Source organism: Heterocephalus glaber, unplaced genomic scaffold (assembly GCF_053883595.1).
Source record: "Heterocephalus glaber isolate CG9 unplaced genomic scaffold, H.glaber_assembly_v1.0 deba00001532, whole genome shotgun sequence".
NCBI classification, from domain to species: Eukaryota; Metazoa; Chordata; class Mammalia; order Rodentia; family Bathyergidae; genus Heterocephalus; species Heterocephalus glaber.
Window position 1 is genome coordinate 14,355,100 of NW_028258330.1, and position 14,151 is coordinate 14,369,250.

Consider the following 14,151-nt stretch of genomic DNA (forward strand, 5'->3'; position numbering starts at 1 on the left):
TTACGCTTCCTTCCTCTTATCATGCTCCCTGCTGTAGTGTGGATCTGAAATGCTCCGCCCCAAATATATGTGTTACAGGTTTGTTCCCCAGTCTGTGTCACTATTAGAAGTTAGTGGAACCTTCAAGAGGTCGAGCCTAGTGAGAGGGAGTTAGTCCCCTGGGGTGTACCCTTGACAGGGTCACTGGGACTCCAGGAGCCCCTTCATCTCTCTTTGCTTCCCAAATGCCATGTGGTGAACAGTTTCCTCTGCTGTGTGTATCTGCCACTTGAGGTACTCTGTCATTTCAGGCCCAAGGCAACAGGCCCAAGCAACTAAGGACTGAAAACTCTGAAACTGTGAGCCAAAATAAACCTTTCTTACTTTAAGTTGATTATCTGAGGAATTTCTGTGACAGTGAAACTTGTCTAACGCAGTCCTCATTGTTATTATTATTGTCATTGTCATTTTCCTTTATTTGTCACTATGTCCTACAATATTAACAGATATGATATCTGATTTTCTTATTGAAGTCATGGCTCCAAAGTACATTATTAATCACCAAAGAACACCTTCAATAAATGCCATAGCCTGACACAGAGCTAACAATCTCATGGGCAACCTCCAAATTCATCCGCAACAAGATGATCAGAAAGGCAACTTGGTAGATGAAAAGCAAAGGGAAATGAATTACAGAATCTACTCATTGTAAAAGTGCAGACAATAGAATGAATAAAAATTCATAGAAATACTTCAGATCTCATTCCAAGGAACCAAGAAAAAGAGAAAATTACTATAAATATGGTTGCAGCACATTGTTAATTACCTACGCAATTGCTATATACTCCCTGTTCAATGATAAAACATCCATTTTTTTCAGGGATATGGTAATCATGGAATTGAGAAGGTGGACTCTTTCCACTCTTGTGAAGGAATCTTAATCACTCAAAGCCAATCATGAAATTTACATTCCTGTGTCTGTGATTGGTTTAGGCATGAGACTATGGTACCATTATAGCCAATAAAGGGAAAACCGTGGTACGATTTAAGAAGGCTTTCTTTAACCTCAAAATGGGTAACAAAGTGAAGACCTTCTCCATCCTGCCTTTAAATGGCTTTATGTAAGGTTATGATGCACAGAGCTTTGATAGCCATCTTGCAACTGACGTTATAGCCCAGGGATGGAAGGCAGTGACAATGAAAATTCTGAGAACACCCAGATTGTTGAGCCACTAAATTAATCAACCTTAAAACTATGATACCTCTAGATTTCTAGCAACATGAGTAAGTTTGTTATGATTCGAGCCACTTTAATTGGGTTTTCTGTAAAATTGCAGCTGGTTGCAATCTTTCTAATCAACTGGCCAAAAGTTACTAGTTCCTTTAATGTTTGGTTATAACTAATTAAGAAACTTAAAGGTGCTTTGACATCTACTAAAGTTGATTTTAATCATGATGACCTAGAAAGTCAAATAAAAATAGTTGATTTATTTATACTGAGTTATATAATTTTAACACAATCTATTTGACATCATGGGATCCACATACAACACACACACACATAGAGCAAATAAAATTGTGTAAAGATATTATTTCCCAAGAGATATTTTTTAAAATACAGAAACTGGCCAATAAGACATCAACCATAAGCAAATTATGCAAATATACAAAGTAATGACAAATTTTAAATTCAGACACCATGGACTGAAAAATATGTGTCTGAATACATCCACTTGGTACTGATAATTAAGATATTTATCCAATTTTAGTTGAACTTGGATCTTTTACTCCAGATATTTAAACATTTAAAAAAATGCCTGAATGGAAAGTACAGTTTTCCTCCTTATCCATGGGGGACACATTGCAAGACCTTCACTAGATGCCTGAATCCACAGATAGTGTCAGATCCCCATATATGGTATGCTTTATTTTTCTATTGCTGCTCCGCCTTGCCATGAAATATCAGATTTAATCTGACTGCCTACATTTTATGGCTTGGTGCCTCCTTTGCATCATTACTCTTGTACTTTGGAGCCATTATTAAATTTAAAAAGGTTTACACAAACACGACAAAACCATGACTGTTGATCTCACAACAGAGGGCTATTAAGTGACTAACAGGTGGGTAACATATGTACCTTGGATACAATGAACAAAGGGATGATTCCCTGACAAGGCCTCTTTAGCAGAATGGTGATAGAAATTTAAAATTTGTGACTTTTCAGCTTATTTCTGGAATTTTCCATTTAATATTTTTGGACCACACATGATTTGTGGTAACTAAAACGAAGGAAACTGGGTGTAAGGGGAGATTATTGTATGGAAATTTCTAAAATTATGTTAATTTTATCTTGCTGATTTTGAGCAGGATGACAAGGTGGATAAGAATACCTAAATTGTATATTTACATAAGAAACATAAGAAATAACAACATATCTATGTAATTACTAACTCTTGTTTGATGATCTATAATGCCAAACCTAAAAGCATTAGAAATTCAAAAATAAGAATTTCTCATATAATAAATATGAAAGTACAGCAGCATAGATCACTATGAAAATATATTTAGACTAGCTACAAGAAATTTATCTGAAGTAATTTGGGAGAATGGAATATGTAACCAAATAAAACTAACACTTGAGCTCTGAAGACCCAAAAATCATTCATGTAGAATAGCAGTGCTTTTCGGAGTAAATATTTAATGGTAAATCAAAAGATAGAAAAACAGAGAAGCAATTTTTTTCACACACAGTTAAATATTCAATGATCAATCAAAGTGGATGGAATGGTCTAAAACTGAGACACTATTGGATAACCTGAAAGTATTTGATTTATAGATATTCAATTAATATGAAAGTTAACATTCATGAGATGATTGATTTTAACAAGCAAAGAAAGTAATGTAATGTTTTGTTTTGTTTTCTTTTGTTTCATTGTTGCTGGGGATCCAGTCAGGGTCCTGCATATGCTAAGCACTCACTTTATCACAGAGCTAGCCATGCCTCCAGCCATAATATAATTTTAAAGGGGAATTTCAATAAACTGTCACTATGGGAGATAAAAGATTTGCTTTTGTTCTGTTTATTAATGAATATCTCACTGGGTAAAAACCAGGAAGATTTTGGTACAGGGCAGCCTCTGGTGGATCAAATCTGTCATTGCAACATTACACTGGATACTTGCAGCTGAAGAAAGAGGCTTGGTTAGTCTCCAAATATAGATTCAGCTTGGGGAGTGGAGGGCTTAAAAAATTCCTGTGCCTGAGCCACACCTCAGACCACCTGAAACCAAATCCTTGAAAGTAGGTTCTGTTCACTTGGATATTTAGGACGCTTACTAACTGGTGAGAAATGCCTGGGGAATGTTGTTATAAAGATTTTTATGGTCATGAAGAAAGATACACGAATATCACATGGAAGAGAGCTGATCCAAGCAAGTATGTGAAGTACTTAGATGAACCAGGAAGGTTTTATTCTAACTGAATAGAAAGAACAATGAAATGATTGTGTGCTATCATTCAGTGCTGTTTACCTTGGGCTTTTCATCCAGGATCTGCTGGCGAATCTCCTTGTGTTTCTCCACAAGTTTTTCTTGCCTTTTACTTTGTGCCTCTTCTAACTATAAGAAAGTTAGTAGAAAGAATAAAAGGGTCACTTCCAGGAAAGAAAATCAAAAGTTTTTTGTGCATGTTTTCACAAAGAAATGAAGTGAAAGGACTGGCCCTGAAAGTCACCACCTTTCTATCACTAAGGACAACTAAAGATTCTTTTGGGAGTATGTGCACCCATGTTTATAGCGGCACAGTTTGTAATAGCTAAAGCTTGGAAACAGGCCAGTTGACCATCAACTGGAGACTGGATAAAGAAGATGTAAAACATGGAGTACTACTCAGCCATAAAAAATGAGAAACTAGAGACATTTATAACTAAATGGATGCACATTGAGGCCATACTCTTAAGTGAAATTAGTAGGACACACATGTGTAAATACCGAATAGTTTCTCTGGTGTGAGAAACTAAATGTGTAAATAAGGATCAAAATGTATAATTGATAATGTGAAATAGGAAGAAAAGGTCTCAAGGGGTAGGGGAAGTGGGAGGGGTAGGGGAAAGGAAAGAAGAAAAAAGGAATAAATATGAGAAAAGGAAAAATGGAAACAAAGTCATTGTAAATAGGGGGGTTGAGGGGTTGAAGGGAGGGCAGGGGAATGGGGAAAAAAATAAGAACCAAGATGCATCATGTACAGGTACAAGTTCCCAATGATGAATGTCAGCATATTGTACACCTAAAAATGTACCAATAAACTTAATGAAAAAGAAGATTCTTTTGGGAAAACTCCCTTTTATATCACATCTTTAAGCTCCTAACTTTGGAAGTGATTCTTGCCTGTCCATTTTATATCAGCCCTTTATACATACAGTGTTTTGCAATTAAACTTGCAGAAGCTTTGATTACTGAGTGCCAAAGAGCAGCTCTCCTGGGTGCTGGTGATAAATAGACACAACACAGCATGCTGGCCAAATGCTCACACATAATTTGCAAACAGGGGAGTGTGATGAAGTGAACATACCCTCTTGATGTACTGCACCACTTCCTGGATGTATGACCGAATCATCTCTGTCTTCTCCCTGAAAGCAAAGATGCATAAATTATAAAACGGACTCATCCAGAACCAACAGACATGAAACTCTCAGACCTCTAGTTTTAAAGTTTGCCCCCGCCGTCTCTCTCTCTGTGTTTGTGTCTGAGAATCAAACCCAGAACCTTCCACATCCCAGGCAAGTGCTCTACCATTGAGTTGCATACTTATTCCCCCTCAATGTTTTATTATTCCTACAAGTAAAGTCCAATCTGCCAGTCTTGAACAAAGGTTGGTTTCCTCCCAAGGCAGAGACTCTGAATTTTCTAAATGCCAAGAAGTTTGCCTGAAAGTTTGGGAAGTGAGGATTTAGCCATTTTCTGACAGATCTTTGCTTTTTATCTAGAAAGCCTGGGCAGGGAGGGTTCAATCTTTTCTTCAACTATGCTTTGCTTGAGAGTTCATATTAAGAACCTTGCAAAGGGGATCCCTTAAAAGCTGCAAGGAGAAACTTCACAGAGGGACCTTTGGTTAAGAAAGTTTTACTTGGATACAGAATTTTCAATTTTTCTGGGTACCAGGTGGGGAACATATTCTACTTACTCTTCCATCTGGCTTTTGTCTTTGGATTTAGCTTCTGTTATCTTCTCCTGCCTCTTTTTATCCATTTTCTTCTTTAATTCTTTCTTCTCTCTGAAGACAACACAGAAGTACAAGAGGAAACAAAAACACCAGGCACATCAAATGGCAATCTGTGTTTGATAAATTTATGAACACCCATCAATTATAATGGGAATGAAGGCTTACTTCTCACAGATTTCTTTGAGCTTCTTTAATTGACTGTTCTGACACTCTTCAGCGACATCCATCAACTTCTGAATAAGCTGGGGAAAGAAAATGCCAGTTTGCTATTTTCTATGTTCACAAACATAGCATCCCCCTCCCACCCTTCCCAGCATCTACATCTGCAGTGACAAAACTTGTCATGAACATTTAACAATAGGCAAAACTGCCACACATCCAACACTGACAATAAAAACATGGTTTAAAAGCACATTATCTGGGCCTATGAGTTTTATCAGGAAATTTGTCTCTTTTTAATGAAACTGAATCGTTTAGACTGCTGTTTCAGTTACTACTTTTGGCTCAGTGCAAACACAACCAACAATGTGGAAGGAGGGTTCTACCTCTGTGACTTGTTAGAAATGTGATTTGGCAAAGGGTCTAAATTTTTAAAACCTATTTCTTGATAGTAAATTTGATTTTCACTGACTTGATTTTCATTGATCCCTTAGTGGTAGCAGCACTTAAACCAAAATGAATATGATACAAATGTAGGTTATAATCAACCATGAGTTATAATTTTTGGTTTCCAGCTATCATTATTGTACCAATGCTTCAAGAATAACATAATTTACCCATCTTAGAATCGATGTTTGTGTCTTTGACACATGACTTTCATTTGTTACCAAAAAATATTGAAACTCTCTTCTGTCCATGATTGAACTCTGCACATCACTGGGAACGTAATTATTTCATTGTCTTGAATCCATTTTTTTAATAAACCAAATTCAAGAGTGCAGCTATGAGTCATCTCATCCTCTACATTCCATAGAATTCATAAGAATGAGAAGATGTCCAATAAATGCTTGCCAGTTTCATGAAAGCAATTTTGCCCACTAATCTCTTCTCTTTCTTTAAGAATTAAAGAATTTGTAGAATGTTCTGCAGTTGTTCAAGTGGCTCTGGCAACTGGACTCAAACATCCTTATTGGAGCATCAAATAGATTCTGTGGAATTCCTTTGAAAGGTCCTACTGCTGTTCTTGAAGGTGAAACTTCACTTTCCCCAAAACATGAGGCAAGGTGAGTTGAAAAGTCTTACATAGGCGATAGCTACAACAGAGACAAGATGATATACTATTGTCTCTTCAATATCTAAAGAGGATTGGTCCCAAGACTCCTAGAAGATATCAAAATCCATGTATGCTCAACTCCCTTTTATGAAAATGGTGTATTTGCATATAACCTAGAGATATCCTTCTGTATGGTAGTTTAAATCATCTCTAGATTACCTATAATACCGAACACAATGCAAATGCTATGTAAATAGCTATTATACTTTAGGGAATTATGACAAGATAAAATTATGTACATGTTTTAATGAAACATTTTTTCAAGTATTTTCAATCTACAGTTGCTTGACTCTGCAGGCGAGGAACACACAGATAGAGAAGGACAAATATAATCAGAACCCAGCAAATTTTCACCAACTATCCTGGGACAGTTTAAAGAGTTTTACATGTATTTACTGCTATGAAGTTGTTGCTATATCTTCATTTCGCAGATGAATACACTGACACAGGAGAATCAAATTCTTGGCTCTCAGCCACACAGTTGGTAAGTTTTAGAACTGGGTCTAAACTCAGACAAACATACTCAATGGCTTATGGCCTTTACCATTATCCCATGCTAGATTTTCATTATGCTTTTAAAAATTGTTGTTAAAGACCCTTCTTATCTAAGAGGATAAAAGAAGGGAGAAATTTTCTTAGGGACACACAGTATAGAATCAATATTCATTTAAAAAGAACAAGAAATCCAATGCATTCATCTGTGAAGTGGATTCATGCTGAACAAATATGAACTGGGGCCCATCCCACTGCTTTTGGCCCAGAGGAAGGGGCTTCTGAGCCACCCACCCACAGCTCCCAGTCCAGAGGAAGGGTCTTCTGAGCTGCCATCCCACTGCCCCCAGCATAGAGGAAGGGACTTCCGGGCTGCCATCCGTTGCACCACTCCAAGCCCAGAGTAAAGGGCGTCTGAGCCACTGCCCCCCTGTACCGGGTGGAAATGAGAAAACACATAAATAAGTCTCAAAACCAGACTTCCAGATCACATATAGCAACCCCAAAGGGAAATGAGATGGAACACACTGATACTCAACCACCAGAACTAGAAACAAAAGAGGATCTGGAAAAAATGAAATCAGAAATAATTTCTCAGATAACAGCAGAGATTGTGCTCATAGTGCAAGACATGATTAATAAATCTAGGGAGGAGCTGAGGAACATGATGGAATCCCACCATAGGAAACAAATAGAATCCATAAAACAGATGCAAAACAGATTTCCAGAAGATCAAAAACTCCATTGAAAATCTACACAGCAGAATGAGCCAATGTGAGGACAGAATTTCAGGTATAGAAGATAAGATTGCATTTAGTGACCAAGAAAAGAAAAATTGCTTCAAAATTTTAAGAGATCACAAGAAATCAAGCAGCTGCTAGATGATGCAAAGAAGAATAACATAAGACTGACTGGAGTCAAAGAAGATATAGGAGAGAATGCAGATGACATAAAAAAACTCTTCACAGAAGTAATAGCAGAAAACTTCCCAAGCAGGGGAAAAGAACTTGACATACAGACAAGTGTGGCATACAGGACTCCAATTAGCCTTGATCAAAAAAAAATCTACACATAGGCATGTAATTGTTAAGATTCCAGAAACACAACAGAAGAACAAAGTTCTACAAGCAGTTAGAGAAAAGAAATAAATCACATACAAAAGAAAGCCCATCAGAATCACAGAAGACTACTCAACACAAACCATCAAGGCAAGAGGAGCTTGGAGTGACGTATTCCATGCCCTAAAGGAAAACAGCCTCCAACCCAGATTGATGTACCCTGCAAAACAATCTTTCAAATTTGATGGAGAGGGCCGGGGATTTAGCTCAGTGGTTTCGCAGCCTGCTGCGCAAGCGCGAGGACCCAAGTTCCATCCCTGGTACCAAAAAATAAGATAAAATAAAATAAAATTGATGGAGAAATAGGATAATTTCATGATAAAGAGCACCTTAGGAACTTTATGAATTCCAAACCAGCACTCCAAAATATTTTAGATAATACCCTAGGAACAGATAATGAGGATCAAAACCCCAGGAAGCACAGCAGAATGAACCCATGGGGTGTGACAAGAAATTAAATGTAAAGGGGGAGAATCCAACAACAAGAAAAAGTCATGACAATGATAAGTCAATATGTATCAGTTATAACCATCAATGTTAATGATCTCAATTCAACAATGAAAAGAAATAGACTGGCAGAATGAGTCAAGAAGCAAAATCCAACAATATGCTGCATACAAGAAACACACTTAATTCAAAATGAAACTCATAGACTCAAAGTTAAATAGTGGAAAACAATACTCCATGCAATGGGAACCTGAAAAAAAGCAAGAGTAGCTATCCTCTTTGCAGATCAGGTGGATTTCAAACCAACACTGATTAATAGAGACAAAGAAGGACACTATATCTTTGTAATGGGAACAATCCAACAGGAAGAGATGACAAACATAAATATCTATGCACCAAACACTAGTGCACCCAACTATATAAAAGAAATACTAACGGACATGAAAAGTCATATATGCACTAATACAATTGTAGTGGGGGACCTCAACACCACACTGTCACAAATAGATAGATCAACTAGACTAAAAATAAGTAATGAAATATGAGAACTCAATTGAACTCTTGAACAAATGAACTTAACAGATGTTTACAGAGTGTTCCAACTCACAAAATCAGAATACACATTCTTCTCAGCTGGTCATTCTCCAAAATAGACACATACTCGCACATAGAACATAAGTAAGGGCAAAGGAATTGAAGTTATCACCTGTATATTATCAGACCATAGTGTGATGAAATTGGAGATCCGTAGCAAAAGAAACTCAAAAAATTTCATAAACATGTGGAAATTGAACAACACACTTCTGAATAACCAATGGGTCACAGAGGAAATTAAAGAAGAAATCAGACAGTTCCTTCAATTAAATGACAATGACAATACAACATATCGGAATCTATGGGACACAATGAAAGCAGTCTTACAAGGGAAATTCATAGCAGTGAATATGCATATTAGGAAAACAGAATGAGCACAATTAAACAACCTGATGCTGAACCTCAAGCTTCTAGAAAAAGAAGAGCAGGACAATCCCAAAGCTCATACAAGGGAGGAAATTATAAAGATCAGAGGAGAAATCAATGCAATGGAGACTAAGAGAACGATACAAAAAAAATCAATGAAGCCAAGAGTTGGTTCTTCAAAAGAATCAAAAAACTTGACAAACCTTCAGCCAACCTTGCCAGAAAAAGGAAAGAAAAGGCCCAAATCCATGCAATTAGGAGTGAAAAGGGTGAAATTACAACAGACCCAGCAGAAATCCAGAGGATCATCAATACCTACTTGCAGAACCTATAAGCCAATAAGATGGACAACACTGAAGAAATGGACAGATTCCTAGATATATATGAATTACCAAAGTTGAGCAAAGAAGACCTAAAAATTCTAAACAACCCAATATCAACCAATGAAATTGAAAATGTAATTAAAAACTTATCAAGTAAGAAAAGCCCAGGCCCTGATGGCTTCACTGCTGAATTCTACAAGACATTTAGAGAGGAACTACTACCACTACTGTTTCAACTCTTCAATGAAATTGAAAGGGAAGCAATACTCCCAAATTCATTCCTGGAAGCAAGCATCACTTTGATCCCCAAAGCAGAGAAAGACTCAACTGAAAAAGAGAACTATAGGCCAATCTCACTAATGAATATAGATGCAAAAGTCCTTAATAAGATACTGGCAAATAGAATGAAAAAGATCATCAAGAAGATCATCAAGAAGATCATACACCCTGATCAAGTGGGATTCATCCCAGGTATGCAGGGATGGTTCAACATACACAAATCAATCAATGTAATACACTATCTCAATAGAGCAAAGGACAAAAAACATATGATTATCTCCATGGATGCAGAAAAAGCATTTGACAAAATCCAACATGCATTTATGATAAAAACCCTACAGAAAATCAGAATACATGATCTCCACCTCAATCTGACAAAAGCCATCTATGAAAAACCAACAGCCAGTATCATACTAAATGGTCAAAACCTGAAATCCTTCACACTAAAATCAGGAATAAGACAAGGATGTCCACTATCGCCACTCTTGTTCAATATAGTTTTGGAAACATTAGCCATGGCAATTAGACAAGAGAAAGAAATAAAAGGAATAAAGAGAGGAAATGAAGAAGTCAAATTGTCATTATTTGCAGATGACATGATACTCTATATAGAAGACCCCAAGAACTCCACCAAAAGAACTCCACTTAATAACCAAATTCAGTAAAGTAGCTGGATACAAAGTCATACTCTTAAGTGAAATAAATAGGACACACATGTATAATACCGAATAGTTTCTCTAGTGTGAAAAACTGAAAGTGTAAATAAGGACTAAAATGTATAATAGATAATGTGAAATAGGAAGAAAAGGGGCAAAGAGGAAGGGGAAATGGGAGGGGTAGCGGAAAGGGAAGAAGGGAATGGAATTAATATGAGAAAATGAAAAAATGGAAACAAAGTCCTTGTAAATAGGGAGGGATGGAGGGGTTGAAGGGAGGGCAGGGGAAGGGTGAAAAATGAGAATCAACAGAGGTTATAACAAACAGTAGCAAATATGAACTGGGGCTTGACCCAGCAGAAAGCCTATTTGATCATTCAAAAGAGATTGCCAGTGAAAAAGAAATCATGAAATGTTACAGCTTTGTAGAGTGTCACTTATCAAACTGTCTAGATGTATAAATCTGGTGTGCAGACTGTGGCCATTTCTAGGGAAACTTCTGGAGCCCTCTGCTCTGGCTGACCGTGTCTTCTCATCACCCCATCACTTCCCCATGGGGCCTTCCTTTCTCCTCTCCCCTCCAGTTCAAGCACTTAATGAAAGATTATTCAGGGATCACCCCCATCTTCATTATAATATCAGAGTCACTTGAGAATCTCTTAAAATACAGATTTCGGGGCCTATTCCTTAGCCTTTGGACTCCAAATATCTACTGGTAGGACCTGAGAATCAGCATTCCTAATGTCTCCCCAGGTGATGTGGATATTTTGCTAGATTGAGGGCATCTTAGTAGACTCTCCCTTAATCTACTGGTCACTGTTCAATCTCCAGCAACTCACTTTAATTGACAACACTGTGCTTGCCATCTTTTCATCTCTACCATTCACCTGACTATAGAATGCTTTCTTCTTTTCTTGATTATACCAGCATCTGTTCAATATTTTTGCTGTACTTCACCTACTGCTGTTATCCTCAGCATGGTGCCATCCACTCAATCAAACCACCACATTGAAATCTCACAGCCCTTCTGTCCCTCAATTCTGACTTTTGTTTTGATTTTGGTTCAGATCACACATAAATGGAAACACCATGTTTCCTCAAGGTTCCCCCAAAAGGTCCCTTTCTACTGCATTCCCTGTCTTCTTACCTGACCTAAGACCTCTACACTTAGTCTTTAGCCTTCTTAGAGTTAATTCATTTCCTCCTTTGCTCCCTGAACCCATACTTTATAAAAACTATTCAATTCTGCCACGACCCAACAACTATTGATCAAGCATCTACTGAGACCTGGTGTTGTTTTAGAAGATCTGAGTGTGGTCCATGGAACGGGAGCTTCAGCATCCCCAGAAAGCATATTCCTGCAAATTCTCAGACCCTACTCCAGATCAAACAAGTCAGAATCTGCATTTCAACAAGATTGCCAGGAAATTCATGTGCACATGACCATTTGACAAGAGTTGTTTGAATTATTGAGGAACATCTAGGCAATTGAGGACAAACCATCTCACCTTCTCACTTCTCTCTTAAGACCTTTGTCTGCATTCCTTTCATTACTCTAAATTCAGCTTCTTCATCTCTGTAACATGTAAACATGTTTCTTTCCTAGGGTGGTTGGGAAAGCTTTAAGGGAAACATTCACGCAATTCCCAACAGACAGAATCTCGGCTCCTTAATTTTGTTTCCAAGATTAGAGTTCTTGTCTTTATTCTCCATGCTGTCCCTTTCTACCTGTGGCAGGACCTAAACAAACATTTCACTTTTTCCTCTCAATATTTCTACCTGCACTGGATAAATTTCCCTCCACAATAATACATCTCTATCTTTGCTATCATCCCAGAGCCCTGAAGTCTTGGTCCATCTCTGACCTTCCCTTCATTTCTTTTTCTAAAACAGCAGGAAAATGGCTCCTCCTGTGCTGTAGTGCTAACCCCACATCCTTCACATCTACCATCTCCATTCTGCTCTGACTACTGGAATTCAGCCCATTTTGCATTAATATTTGAAGTCTTTTTTATTACTAAGTTTACTGGCCATTTCTCAGGACATAAGTTTTATTATTCCAAGGATTACTAAATATCCAAGGTTCACAGGAACCTCAGGAACTTGGTAAATTTTTTCATGGAACCCTTAGGCTAAATAAATTAAAAGAATAACTTTATGCAAGAGACTCCTGCAGTAAGTCTCTAGTCCCCACCTGCCCAGTGTGCGACACAGGCCTGAGAAAAAAATACACTATGAAACAGAATTAGGAGAGAAAGCGGGGTACCAGGACGACCAATGCCAGTGCAACTGACAAAGGCGCTGGACAGTCCCAGGCAATGACTTTTATTGGCAATCAATTGGGGTAAAGGCGACTTGTGGTTTCTATGGAAATTAATGTAAACAAGGCTCAGAAAGGACAAGGCAAAGCATTCTCGAGTCAGGAACAGAATAGACAAAATATATGATTGTAATTAGAACAGTGTCCTTGCAATCGGGAAGTTTTAGATGGGGGAATGGAATTTGGGTGCGAGTTACTCTGACCTTGGCATTTAGGCTTCAGCCAGACTCACTTCTATAAACAAGCCAATTGAGGGGTTAACTCTACGGCCTGCTTTGGGCATAATCAATATTACAGTCCCTGCAAATTTATTAATTAGATCCAAACAACACAATAGCAGCAGTCTTCACAGGATTCAACAAATATTTTGTTTTCTTAAAAGTTGTAAACTATACCACAATCTACCTGTGGGTTCAATGAGGTGTCTGAGGGTGCCTTGGCACACAGTTTGGGAATATGACTTTAACATCTTCATACGATGTCAAAAAACTGTGAAAGCAAACTCTTCCCTTCACTTTTAAGGTCAATGGGCATCACTATAGTTACCCCTCCTTCAGTTCTCTGAGGTGCTCTAGTTCAGTTCCACATCTCCAGCTGCCTGTTGAAGTTCTTTAAAAGAGGATGGCTGGCCACCATCCCTGTCTCTACCTTCGTACAGTCAATGTAGGCTTTGTCTCTCACGGAACAGGCAGTGTATTTTTCCACTTTTGTTAGGTACCACCAATCAGTTTATAGTATATGTGACCTCTGACTCCCTCTTAGGTACTTTCCAAGTCTAACAAGCCATGGAGATTGTTAACTGTTAGTTTCTCCTGTCACCATGTATCCTATGGTTTTGTGGTAACCAGGCTATGGTGCAGATTCTTACTTACTCCTGTCTGGACTGGGGAAGAACTGCCTTTGTTCTCAGTCTCTCCTTGGACCTTCCACTCTGTCTCAGATATTCTTCCTTTCTACAGGTCCCAAGAACTTAACTGTCTCTCTGTTCCCAAACAGGCTATCCTTCAGCTTGATTTTTCTTTCCTGTGTCAGCACTCAACACATCCCAATAAGGTAGGCAGTATTTTGCTATCAGGACCCATC

At 37.9% G+C, this 14,151-nt stretch overlaps 1 protein-coding gene across 7 annotated transcripts in view; it reads right to left on the minus strand.

Moving 5' to 3' along the window:
- Plcb1 (phospholipase C beta 1) overlaps positions 1 to 14,151 on the minus strand; it is a 794,669-nt gene that overhangs the window by 84,969 nt on the left and 695,549 nt on the right. For all 7 annotated transcript variants that reach the window (XM_004840810.3, XM_004840812.4, XM_004840809.3 and 4 more), the window contains 4 exons: positions 5,366 to 5,442; positions 5,162 to 5,251; positions 4,550 to 4,607; positions 3,511 to 3,597 (listed from right to left, as the gene is read on the minus strand). In XM_004840810.3, the coding sequence (XP_004840867.1) occupies positions 3,511 to 3,597; positions 4,550 to 4,607; positions 5,162 to 5,251; positions 5,366 to 5,442 (312 nt within the window). The remainder of the gene's footprint in view (positions 1 to 3,510; positions 3,598 to 4,549; positions 4,608 to 5,161; positions 5,252 to 5,365; positions 5,443 to 14,151) is intronic.